The sequence below is a fragment of the Syngnathus acus genome, chromosome 2, assembly GCF_901709675.1.
Source record: "Syngnathus acus chromosome 2, fSynAcu1.2, whole genome shotgun sequence".
In the NCBI taxonomy this organism is placed as follows: domain Eukaryota; kingdom Metazoa; phylum Chordata; class Actinopteri; order Syngnathiformes; family Syngnathidae; genus Syngnathus; species Syngnathus acus.
The window spans coordinates 5,738,387-5,752,222 of NC_051088.1; the positions used below are offsets into that span (position 1 = coordinate 5,738,387).

The window sequence follows — 13,836 nt, forward strand, 5'->3', positions numbered from 1 at the left end:
CTCTGAAATGATCATCGCTCCCTCGCAAGCTCCTCCTAATTATACTTACCATGGGAGTGTTTTTGATCCCACTCTAGGTAGCACTTCACAACCACTACAGTGTGGCATGGTAGCCCTTGGGAAGGTCAGTGCTTAAAGGCGGTAATAATACCATGTGGATGAGTTCTAAAATGGTTGTCATTGTCCCTGTCCTCGCCACATGGTGATAATTTGATCATTTCACCCAGGTTGTAAAATTTACCATGTCATTTCCATATTGCAAATTCCTATGCCACATATGTTCACACACTTTTGAGATGAACAGTATCAGCTTGCTTTCGCGTCATCCAACAAAACGTAATTAAGAAAATGAAGATTTGAGCATTGATTGCTTTTGCTTCCTTATTATTTATTAGCAGGGTCATACATTGTTATTTTTCATATCAGGAGCGACTAATGAGTTTTACTTAGATCAATATCTGTTGTAGGTATAAGCGCATGCCAGCGTGGCGGAAAAAACAGCGTCAATATTGAAATATTGTACCTCACTGAGGATGCATCTATTGTTTGCTTGTTAAAAAAGATTTAGCCCATTTGATAATTAGAGTATATCATTTATATCATTTGCTTCTGTTTAAGAGCCACTAAAGTGGCTCTTAAGCAGGCGGCATTGTTATTCTGCAGTGTACCTCATAGCTCTCCCGTGGTCTATTATTTCTGATGAGCTGACACCTTCATTAAGAACAGGAAACAGTAGATGAGAATGAAACACTCCTCAAAAGTAGGCGTAATAGAAATAAACGATTAAATGATGATCCTTCTCAATGATGAGACCCTTTTTCATCTTTAACTTTTTTTTTTTCGTGACTCCCGGCATCTACTCGCATCTGCTCTTTCATCGATCAATTACCTGGAGGACGATGAAAGGGAAGTATTGCAGCTTGAGTGAATATTTGGGGATAAATTGTGAATTCAATTTTAATTCCTTGTGAAGGGCATCACCTCTCTTTGAACTTAAGAAATACTTCCTCTTGTTAATATCGATTCAAAGGTGTTAAGGCTTTTGGAAAAGGGCTGACAATCTCTGGTAGAAATATTTTATTCATACCAACATATTCCCTCGAGCTGTCTGAGTGCACGCATGTAAAGCCGTGTTGTGTAGAACTGCTTGTGCGTCTTTGTGCTCGAGCTAGGCCCGCCCAGCCCACCGGACTCTGTGACGGTGGAGGAGGTGACAGACAGCACAGCCCAGCTGGTGTGGACCCCCGGACGGGACAACGGGAGCCCCCTCATCAATTACATCATTCAGACCAGGACACTTTTTACTGTGGGATGGCAAAGGGTTAACACGGGTAGGAAACCTTTCAAAGAAATATTCATTTAATTGCACACCTTCCCAGACATCTCGTGGCCCTCCGTAGGGAGAGTCAACTGTCGTGTGCAAAGAGTTAGAGGTCAGCTGCACAGCGGGGGATTCCTCGCTTAATCGATGTGGTGGTCAGTGGGGCTCACCAGAACCACTTCACACCTGTTTCAGTAGAACCAGCCCTCTCATCCTGTTTAGGTGAAAACGTTATTGTGCAAAGAGAACTAAAGTGGTGTTCAGAATTGGCTCTACACGCCTCACTAAAGCTAGGGAGGCACATACCAAAAAGCCGGGCCCAATTTGAGCATTTTCCCTTCCTCGCAATCAAAGTCAGCAAAGCCCCAATTCTCAGATTTCGCTCTAAAATTGATCTGAGTTTATATCCTGTGGTGTGGGATATGTTAAGAAGGATTTTGTCTCCCAGATCTGCTCCGAGAACAGTCAGAGCAGATAATTGTAAATGATAAATCTCTTTATTATCTATGCTCGCAAATCATTATGTGCTGTTTGTGGTCACCTCCAAGTTCCGCTGAAATGCAGACTCTGTGAGAAAGGTAGCTAATCAGAAGTGACATGAAGCTAGCACTGACACAAACAAATGAATAATTGGTTGTGTTGGTAGAGTGCGTGTAGAATGTGTCTCACAAGTCATTCAGCACGATATAATTGCAAGGAGAAAAACAATAAAAGCACCATCTAGAGGACTGTATTGGAACTTATTTACATGTATGGCTGTACTGTAAAATGTGAAAATAATGGAAAAAAGGACCTTGAATCAGTGGTGAGTGCTATGACTGATTAAAAAAATGCGTTCCTAGTTCAATTGAATTATCCAATTCAGCATTCATTGTTGAGGGTCCCTAGGAGGCGGAAGACTCTCCTAGGTTATTTTGAGTGAGAAGCACCGTACACTGTGGACTGATTGCCTGTTAATCACAGGGAACATCCTCTACAGTCCAACAGCCATACTCACTCCGAGCCACCCCTACAGGTAATTTAGAGATATTCAATTAATCACACTGGGAGGAAATGAAGTGTGCAAGCATGGAGGAGAACATGCTAACTCCATAAAGTGAAAACCAGGCCTCGAATGTGAATACATAAAGTCAAGAGCCTGTGAAACCAGTATGATAGATTTTCCAACCACATGCATCACAGGACTTGACTCTCCTTTCAATGCAAAACAACACTGCTGAGTCCCACAAGTGATTAGAAGTATCTCCTCAACAAACCTGGCAGTTTTGACACCAACAAGAGGGTCTTAGTACCACCATGAAGACACAAAAGAATACGCATAACTCAAAAGAATGCCAAATATTCCAATCTGTATCCTTTTGAGGGGTTGCATGCTTTGCTAATCATTTTGCCCCACCATGCTCCCTGCAATTTTGCAATATCAAAACAATCATATTATGCATTTTAGTTAATTAGGTACTCAGCTTTTTGATTTACTGTTAATTAATGTTATTTAACTGTTGTGAAATACCTCCTCTGGATTTGTCAGGTTTTCAGTATCCCGCCATTTGCATGAATTTCTTCTTTTCGTCTTGATAATGTTTTTTTTTTCCGTTTTTTTTTTAGTTCCAGAGATCATTGATGGGAGCACACTGACAGCCACTGTGGTGGATCTTAATGCCTGGGTGGAGTATGAGTTTCGGGTGCTGGCTAGGAACAATGTTGGAGTTGGAGAACCCAGCCCAGTGTCAGTCAAGACAAGGACAGAAGATGCAGGTATACCGTGGCTTCAGTACATCGCGGATTCACCCCTCCCCCCTCCAAAATAAAAAATTCAAAATAAAAATTCTGAATTGAGGAATTATTGCACGAAAGTACCTTGTTATAAAAGAAGTTGTTATAATAATAAGAGTTCTAAAAACATATTTACAGTATTGTTAATGTACCTTGTTATAAAAACATTTTATTATAATAAGAGTTCTAAAAACATATTTACACTATGTACACTTGTACCTTGTTATAAAAAAGTTGTTATAATAATAAAGGAGTTTTAAAAACATATTTACAGTATCTATACTTTAGCTACATCAACATTTGTTACACTCACATACACACACACACACGTATCATATTTATATTATTTATACATTATTTTCTGTATGTCATTTATATTATTGATATAGTATTTACATGTTTGAAACCATTATTTAATGTTCTAATGATATATGCACTTACGTATATGGTTTAATATACATTTATTGATACACAAAAAATGTATGTATGTTACAAATGAGAGGGTGACACTACTTTGGGGATTTTCCCCTATCACAGGTGGTCTTGTGGTCTCGAGGCATTACTGTGTTTTGTAATTATCTAAGATCATTTGGGAAATGAACTCCACATCTTATTAGGGTGTAGTTTCCATTTCTGACATCATGAAAAAAACATTTGCAACTTTTAAACATCTTTGTCTAATTTTATTTCATTTAAACTAAATTGGATATGTACCCAATAATGGCAAACCAAGTTTAATCCAGACCTGATACAGTAGCAATCAAAAATCCACATTGAAAACCCCATTAAGCATTTTCAGAGCCGAATAAAATTCATATCAAATCATATCACGAGACTCTTGTTAAGTTGTGTTCCTTTTAATCCAGAGAAAATTCTTATTCTGGTGAAATCTTTGCCTCCTTGAAACCTTGGCATACGTCTTCACTCTCAGAGTGCTCTTGTTCTTTTTCAAAAGTTTCCTATGTGGAGGTGTTGACAAGTTCTCTGTTGTGCAGTCCCTGATGCCGCGCCAGGTGATGTGGGCGGAGGAGGCGGAAGCAGGTCAGAGTTGGTCATCACATGGGAGGTAAGTCATCGATCTTATGTTGTTCATTTTTAATACATCATAAGTCCCAGAAGGGTGCCACTAACAGCATAATAATTTCAGAGGTTTTGGTCAGTTTACTATTGTTCAGCTAATTGCACAATGCAACGCAATGAAGTGGTGCAGGTAGCTTACAATCATTTTTGCTTTTGACGATACAGTAAGTTAACTGCATTAAGTGCAGCACACCAATGGATTGCACTATTGTATATTAAATACAGATCATTGATGAGGAAAATAATGTGCCTAATTAAATTGACTATATAATTGACGATATAATTGACCACACGCACAGTTCCATAAAACTGCCAGATTACCATTAAAAAAACCGTGGTCATAAAACATTTTCAGCGGTCTTTGTAACAATTATGATTGAGCCCTTTAAATTCTACCTAACACAAATGAGTCAGCCAAATGTGTCATTTTGTGTTGATGTTTGACATTCCTAAAATGTATTGCTGTTGTTTGACACTGAAAAAATTAGTATAGATTTTTTACTTTAATGACTAGACCCCAGTGAGGCGAACGTGGGTATAAAAAGGTGAAATCAGTTTATTAGGAAATTCCTCATTCCTGTTAAAATGTCGAGAGCTTCATTCTCTTTTTATGACAGGGGTGCTCATAAATTTGTTAAGCACCGTGTATAGGGAGAAATAATGTTTTCATTTGAAAGATACACTGTTGTGAGCTTCGACACTTTTAAAGCCATTTCCTTCATTCCATATTGTCAGGTGGGTCTCTAAAGCAATTTGAGGGTCACACAAACTGATGCCGTCGGCCCAGGGGCGGGATGAACGTGAGTGGTTTGTATATGTTTTAATATCACTATAGTTTTGTGTTTCAATCTCAGCCTGTCCCCGAAGAACTACAGAATGGTGAAAGCTTTGGTTACATCATTGCTTTCCGCGCTTTCGGAGAAGTCAGCTGGACCCACGTGGCCACCTCTGCCCCGGGCGCATCTCGCTATGTGTACCGCAACGAAAGCATCGCGCCCTTCTCTCCGTTCCACGTCAAAGTTGGCACATATAACAGTAAAGGGCAGGGGCCCTTCAGCCCCGTGGTCACCATCTACTCTGCAGAGATAGGTAAGCCAAAGAGGACCAGAAAAAAATGTTTGCAAGGCTGCAAAACTTTCTGAATGCCACAAGAGGACAAAGATCACACAAGGGGTTTTGTTGGAAGCTGGAAGCACTTCGAGTAAACCGTAAGGCGTGCAACCAAATAAATCTTTTTAGCGAGGGTCGGAAAGTGTGGAAATATCATATATTGTTAACCTCAACATTCACTAACATTTACATTCACGCGCTGTGAAAGGTTTGTTCTGTTGGATTATTGCCATCGTTTCGAGATGCTACCATCATTGCAATTCATGTTTGGAGATCAGATGTATTCTTTGTGCTGATATGAGAAGGCAGTGATGCTAAGTCCGTCTCCTATTGTCTGCTTCAGAGCCAAGTGGGGTGCCAGTGGGAGTTTGGGCCAGAAGTGTCTCAGCCTATGAGATCGAAGTGAATTGGCAGGCTCTCTTCTTCACTCCTGAAAAGGTTCTCGGCTATGAGGTACATTTTAATCCATCCATCCATTTTTTGTACTGCTTTGTCCCCATGGGGGTCGCGGGCGTGCTGGAGCCTATCCCAGCCGTTATCGGGCTGTAGGCGGGGGACACCCTGAACTGAATAATTATAATTTTAATTTTGAAAAGCAGAAATCACATGCAATACGATTCAGATGTTTGTCTTCAACAAGATCATTTGTTGCCAGGAAACGGTTGGTTCATCTTAACTGCTTCTGTAGCGCAAATTATATAGCGCTTTGTACCGTTGTGACAAGCAGCATGACCGATTGTTTGCACAGGAACAAAAGTAAACTGCCTGACCACACTTTTCATGGTGGGTGTCAATTATAGGGTAACATAGTCAATACAGCGGCCGCACACAACACTGGATCTCATGTCAAAATGCTGAGTGCCATCAGCATGGATGAAAATCTTCATGCTCACAAAGCTTTGGAGTTCAAAAACACTAAGAATTGGTTGCCCAAATATTTCCAGCCTATCACCCAAAATGAATTCTTGAAGTCTTGAATTCCAAAACATGTTTAAATCCATGCAAACAGAAGTGCAACATAGGCTGGGTGACATTATTATCATTTTTATTATTATTAAGGGTAACACTGCAATTTGATTTTCAAACCAAGTGTACGTATGTTCTGCTTTCATGAATGTTAATAAATCAAATATTTTTAGATTATGCAAAAACTTACATTTTATCGCAGTTATTACTCTCTGGAGATTGGATTTAGAGGTCTGACTCAACAAATTGTGGCGATATGGCTTTCTTCCCTAAAAAAAACAGCATGTTTGCTTAAAACTGTCCATCTCGTAAAATTTCTTTTGGTGTCATTTCATATCTAAGAGATGAGAGTATCAAGGGGGCAAATGGTAGTCTTATTACTTTCAGTGTTGTAGTCTGAACATGTGAAAATATCAGTACATGCTTTGTGAACTAATTGTTACAATACCATATAACGGACTGCGTTTATTACAAAATAAATCATATGCTTCGTTGAGCATTTGATGTAGTAGAGAATTTATTTCTAAAAAGGAAATAAAACGTACTTTACATGTGTCTGAAATTGTATATTTATTTTTATTGTTAATACATCGACTACACTAAAATGTATCTCTCTACATTCAAATGTCCAGCAAGTCATATTTCTGCGAATGAGAAATTATGTAGTTGAAATATTGTTCTGATTAAAAATATGATTTTGATAATTGAATTTGGTCCGTGTGGTGATCCGATGTGACACAAGTAGACTGCTGCGTCCATCTTATTTAATGGTTGAATATCTCTGAAAACCTCATATTCATCGCAGTCATTTTCATTTCTGATATACTATTGCTCTTCTTTTTGCTGGCAAAATAAGCAAGTAAAATAAAATAAAGACGGCAGACCATCGGATACATCGATGCTGTGATCTCACTTCAGAGGATACAGTCAGAGCTGATCATTTAACAATAGCACATTCCGACACATCCCTAACAGTCCTGCTGGCTTTGAACCACATATAAAATGAGAATTTCTGTGACTTCAAGTCATGACAGTTTGTTTCAATCCATGTGAAATCGGTCGCACATAGGTGGTGTACTGGGAAGACGACACAAAACCAGAGACTATGGGAAAGGTTCGCGTTCCCTGGAACTACACCTCGGTTACAGTTAGCGGCTTGGCAGGGCACACGCAGTATTTCCTGACTGTCAGCGCCTTCAACACAGCGGGCACCGGCCCCTTCCTTCCTGCAATCAATGTCACCACAAAAAAAACCCGTAAGTCTTTGAGACACCCTGCCGCTCTGCTGCTTGATTTTCTTTACACGAGGATGATTATCTCGAGGTACAAGCTATGGTGACTGCTGTGTTCTGTTTTGTGCCTCTGTGTTGTTTTTTTGATTTTCTCTGCTATGTCAGGGAAGACAAAGTCAATTACTGAGTACATGTAATGTATTCCCAGTGCAACAACAACCTACTCTCTGTGTGACCATTACAAAAAGGGACGGACTCGGCCAAAATTTCCCTTCCAGAATATAAATTTTGACTCCAGAATATTCCTAGTGTTGAATTATTTGTATTGTGAACAGTGGCAGTTAACATGAATAATGGCGATATATATATATATATACTATATGACTACTACTCATAATAATAATTTGCTGATTCTTATTTGTTCCTTGCCTCACAGTGTTTCTTGTCAGTTTCTAACTTTGAATATATATCATGTCACAGCACCATCCCAGCCGCCTGTGGATATCGAATGGACCCTAATCGGCTCCCAACTTTCTCTCTACTGGGAGCCTGTGGTGGCACTGGAGTCCGAGTCAGAAGTTACAGGTTACCAGGTGAGTTATTGCATATTTTGACACTGCCATGTACGGTGCTTAACAATTTTATTAGATTGCCACCAAAGGTAAGGTTTACGACACAGTTTTGCTAAATTAAAAAAAAAGTCCCAATGATCGTCACACACACACATCTGGGTGTGGTGAAATTTGTCCTCTAGATTTAACCCATCCCCGTGTGATTTTGATCCATCCCCTGGGGGAGAGGGGGGCAGTGAGCAGCAGCGGTGCCGCGCTCGGGAATCATTTGGTGATCTAACCCCCCAATTCCATCCCTTCATGCTGAGTGCCAAGCAGGGAGGCAATGGGTCCCATTTTTATAGTCTTTGGTATGACCCGGCCAGGGTTTGAACCCACAACATTCCAGTCTCAGGGCGGACACTCTACCACTAGCTGGTTGCAACTTTGCAGCTTTGATTTAGTCCTTACTTTGGTGCAGGCCATGATGGTTCAGTTTGTTCTCAGTGATGGTGACAGAGTTACTGTGAAAACTTGTCTGTGCCTTGCCTGGCAACCTATGCAGGCTGCAGTCAGGCTTTTGCCTGTAGTCAGCTGGGATTTGCTCCAGCTCCCCATGACACTGAACAAGATAAGAAGAAGAAAATGGATTGATTTCGGGTAATTAAACTCTGATTCGCTAAAAAAATCAATTTCTGATGTTCTAATAAGCTTTTCTCCGCATTTTCTTCTTTCTCTTAGAAACTTGGAGGTTTTGTGCTATCACTTAACTACTGCCATTTCAAATTGTTCTTAACTCCCTCCTTCATGTAGGTCCGTGTACCTTCTGTGCATTCTATTTTTAGTTCTGAAACACAAATTAAAAAAAGAAAATTGTATTTTCCATTTCTTTTTTGAAACAAAAATAACAAGATAACCATTTTACCGACCCTTTTTCAACAAATTACATGGAGAAATATGGAAGGGCTCGGAGTTACGTGTTTATATTTTCATATTTGAATGTTGTGCTCTTTTCCAATGCCTATTATTAGGGTATTACAAACTATTCAAAATCCATCCATCCATTTTCTATACAGCTTGTCCCCACGGGGCATATTCTGCAAATTTTACTCTTGCGCTGTACGCACTTTCAGTAATGTTGATAAGCTGTTTTGTTTTTTTACTTTGCTTTGCAATCTCTTTAACTCTATAGCTGCTTTTAAATGTACTCTCATTTACAGAAATTTTGCATTTGAAATGCGCTATAAATTAGAGAGTGTAGTATATTTTGTTTTACAACCTGTAGGTTTTTATTAAGCCCACTGTATAGTTGACCCCCCTTTTGATTTTCTTTTTGCCTCCAAAAGTGAGTTATAGTTTTATAACTATATATAGATATATATATATAGTATACGTGTATATATACTATATACTGTATATATATATGGCTATGTTCATTTCATCCCATTTTTTCCTCTTCAGTTGTCATACAGGAGAAGTCAACTCAAAGAAGTAAACACGCTCACAACAACCAATTCAACAGCTGAGCTGACGCTCCCCGAGGTCGACGACGAGTACATCATTCACATTCAGTCCCTGAGCGAAGGAGGCCTGGGCCCTGCTTCTGATGCCATTCGAGTCCACCAGCTTAGTAAGCACCCGTTTCACCTTTGAATGGTTCAAGTGAACAGCCTTGACTCTTGCATGAAAGCAAAACATGATTGCAACGCTTTTATTTACCCACAATAAATGCAATGTTATTACAATATTTTAAGTTTAATAATACTAAGCACGCTGACCATGATTATTGTACTCTTCTTAAGTTGTTCTCAAAAATTAAGTCACTTCACATTTTTTAAATCATTTTTTAAATAATTACATTTGATTTTAATTTCAAACAATGCACGAGTCCTCAGCGGGCCAAAGGGGTGATATTTGGCTGAATATTGCTGGACAATTCATCTCTGTCTCAGGTTGACTTCCTCTATTACCAAATGAAGCTGGGTCTGGCTGGGTTGTTTTAACCATCTGTATCTTCCAGTGCAATCACATTTAAACTAGCAAGCATTGATCAGCTCAGATAGCTTTTTAACATCAGTTTGTACCTTCTGTGTGTGCTACAGGTATGAGTGCTCGCGGCTCGAGAGCCTCGAATGCGGACGCATCGCTGCCCTTCCTGCTCCTTGCCAGTGCAATATCAACATTCCGGTCGACACTGTGATGCATTTGCTCTGTCTTTTTGCTTTGGAAGTGTGCTATTTTAGCGGGGATGAGGTTGAAGAGGTGTCGAAGCACTGTCCTTCTCCATTTCAGCCTTTTGTTTTGTCTCTACTCTAGAATGATGCAGATGCCTTACTTCCATTCATGTGCCGCAGTAGTTTTAGCCTTCCTATCATTTTGGTCCCAGACACGGACTTTCATGATGATTTTTGTGTATTCCGGACAACGGCAATGAGAAGTGGCGTTTTGTATTTAAGGGTTTTCCTCCCTTTGTCTCAATTGGCAAGCAGGAACACAATCCTTCACACGTGTCTGTGCCTTTCAAGCTCATTGACAGAGGAGAACGACACAAACAGCCATCTTCCTCTTTACTTGCTTGTTGGAGGTCCCGTCCCAGATTCCAACTCATAAAAGTCAATTTACCTTGTGTGATTTGATTATGGAGCGCTCCGTTTAGCATGAGGGTTCCTCAAGGATTTTATGCTTCAGAGCAGTCCTTGTACTTTCTTACAAACTGATGGATTGGTCTTTTACTGTGCATCTGCAAGGAGATTGCGTCAAATGGATCTTCGAGTACTTTTACTTCGGACTTGTACTGTAGCTTTGGTTGGAGGTGTGAGGATGAGGATCAATACATCACAGATAACTGAAACAAATAGATGGCACTTTATATGACAGTAGATTAATAGATACATTCTGCCAAACTGATTTTCACAGTTAGCACTGCGTTAACAGTGACAATAAAGGAATTCAATTCAATTCAATTTTGAAAGATCACAAATGACTATGACCAAAATAATAGGTCATGTGCTGGTGTATTTTTGAGCTTGTGCACACGAGGGGTTAAAAACAAAAGGTTTATTGCTACAGTTTGTAAGCATTCAGTGTCCAGTAAACAGTGGTCAGTATCTTGTAACCATATGGAAGGGTCTTGGTACTTTTGTGGGTATTCAGTACCATGTTTGGAATGCAATGGAAACAAAATAATTATGGAGAAATTAAGCAGTTAAGCATTTGGAAGTCATGTTTTTCTTTGTTTGTTTTTTTGTTTTTTTATCACCGTAACACCATAATAACTTGGACAGTTTACACTTCCCATTACTGGCAAAAAAAATAATTAAGTTTAGCATAATTTGCAATTAACCAGATCTGTTTCACATGTCTTATTACCACCATTATTCCCTTCATTTTAACATTTCCTAATAACTTTTTGTTAATTGTTTTATTATTAGCATGGCTTAATTGTTTTGAAAAGCCACCTTTATTATTACTAGAGTTTGTCATTTCACCCTCGACAGTCTTTTAATGCATTTTACCTACAGTATATTACCTTTTGTAATACTTTGATTGTTTCAGGTGAAATCCACGTATCTCCAAAGTTACATCTTTTCAGAAAAAAAAAGTTGATTTGCTTGGGAAACGCTGCATCGTTGGTACAAAATTGGTATTGGACCTTATTGCAATCAAATATCATTGTGGTGATATCGTACATAGTGTGTCATTTGCCCCTTTTTAATTTTGAAGGGTTGTAACGCTCCCAGACTTGTCCCCAAACGCTTTATAAAATACAGCACAAAATGGCATTTCTTTTCTTTTCATTTAATGGTTTAAGTGCAACACTTTCGAGTATGGAGTGTGTCGTTGGCGGAATATAACTAATATGAGTCCATTTCTAAGCATAATGTCGGGCTGGACTTTTAGTGCATTGTTCTAGTAAATTATTGCAGGAACACATCACAGTATTTCTATTCTCTTTCCCCCCCTCCTGAAGCATTAACGTCAGTTGCCGGCCACGAGTGTAACACAAAATTTCATTATCCTGTCAATTTGCCAAAGCAATTTGAAAATGTCACTTTGAGTTCTGGGAAAACCGTTACAAGCCTTCTTTCGTTTCATCCCTGACATTTTTGTTCAATTGATAAGGCATACACTCAACACAGTAATCAATAGCGAAATCCATCTGGGCGATGCCATTGCCCAGCAACGCACTTGTTTGCAGTCAGCAGGGGAAGTTTCAAGAGCTGCCAAAACAACAAACAAAAAATACATGCCAGTCTGATCGTCGCCCTATCGCCAACGGCTTATTTGGCAAAGTGTATGTTCAGCTGTGTTTATCACTTTGTGAATCTGTCCGTTGTTGTCTGTTGGATTGGCTTCTTTACAGTATGTGCAGTATTCGTCGTCATTGTTGGTTGTATTCAAGCCAGCCACATTTATTTCATGTGTTAAATGTCCTTTTAATGGCCAGTGGGGTTTACATCAGCTATACAACATGTGCCATGCGGCTCCGTTTAAACACTGACTTGATGAATGGAGAATCCAGACAGACGCCATTATTGAGCAGAAATCAAAGCAGCTTAATAAATTTGAGCAGGACTGAGGGAAGTAATGTGCCAAGATTTGTCGCTCATTGTGATCTTAAAGGAAAGCGACATTGACGAACACAAGTTAGAATCGGGTGTTTCTCTCAAACAACTTCGGGTGCAAAGGAAAGGGATCTATTTAAAGGCCGCAGTGTTTGCATTAGAAAACAAAATGCGGCCTTCCATCATTCACATTTGTTGTTTTTACATCTTTGTATGCAGTTCTTTTGTGTACATGATTACATTAAGGAATGTCATTTTACCAATCTTTACACAGGAAACATATCTTTCAGTTTTGTATGATTGTATATTGAAATGTTTAAAAAAAAATTCATTTCTAATGTGCGTTTTGGGTACAGCAAAGCAATCATCTCTGCGACATCTCTGTTTTTGTAAATTACCAGTGCAGTGGCGATGTTTAATGAATTAAGTGTGAGTGCTGCCAGGCTCTTGCACTCTTTGTTTTATTGACTTTGATTGTTTGGATTTTTGTTTTCTTTAGCAATTCTGCACAAAGGTCAAGTGTTGTTTTAAAAGAAATAAGGACATGCTGGCAAAATTATGTACTTAATTTGAAGCAGCGTCCGACAAAGGCAAGACTAATAACTGAGGTGGTGTCAATTCTCAGTGGAACTTGAAAAACACATGAGCAGAAAGTAACAATTTCCAGGGTTGCAGACACGCTTTCAATGCCTTTTATTTCAGATCAGACACAAAAAGCCGCAAAACTGATTACAATGTGACAAAATGACAAGCCGCGTGCCCCAAACATGACAACGCTTGGCCTTTCTGTTCTCTCTTGTATGTATTTTGCCATGCAAGTGATCTCTATGAGATCGTGGCTGGAGGGTTTTCATATTGAAAAGTCATTTGCTGATCTTGATATGCTGAAGCCGTGCATGTATAATATTGTTTGGTGCATTTGTGTTTTCTAAATGAGGCAGTTAATAAAAACAAACAAAATCAACTGAGATTTTGGACTGCATTTGTCGACACTATACAGCACATAATATGACTGTCATTTTCCGCATCAGCAGTTTTATTGTCTTTTACTGCAGGTCAAAAATACGCTGTGCCTTAGGGGAATAGAGACGCTCTAAATTGCAAAATTTTATGCCATTTTTGCCATTTTTAATTAATTGGTAGTTGTCCTATTTGTTGAAATCCATCTCATAAAGGAATTTATGACATGGAATCCAATGCCTCTGCACTGTAGCATCTTTCATTAACTGGTTATTCGT

General features: G+C 39.2%; 1 protein-coding gene across 1 annotated transcript in view; it reads left to right on the plus strand.

The window, feature by feature from the left end:
- The window catches only part of cntn3a.2 (contactin 3a, tandem duplicate 2), a 52,963-nt gene extending 39,397 nt beyond the window's left edge, over window positions 1–13,566 (plus strand). The window contains exons 15-23 of the mRNA XM_037239554.1: window positions 1,173–1,331; window positions 2,927–3,076; window positions 4,090–4,160; window positions 5,029–5,263; window positions 5,628–5,737; window positions 7,320–7,506; window positions 7,963–8,075; window positions 9,495–9,663; window positions 10,136–13,566. Of these exons, the coding sequence (XP_037095449.1) occupies window positions 1,173–1,331; window positions 2,927–3,076; window positions 4,090–4,160; window positions 5,029–5,263; window positions 5,628–5,737; window positions 7,320–7,506; window positions 7,963–8,075; window positions 9,495–9,663; window positions 10,136–10,233 (1,292 nt within the window). The 3' untranslated portion in view covers window positions 10,234–13,566. The remainder of the gene's footprint in view (window positions 1–1,172; window positions 1,332–2,926; window positions 3,077–4,089; window positions 4,161–5,028; window positions 5,264–5,627; window positions 5,738–7,319; window positions 7,507–7,962; window positions 8,076–9,494; window positions 9,664–10,135) is intronic.
- The last annotated feature ends 270 nt before the right edge of the window (window positions 13,567–13,836 follow it).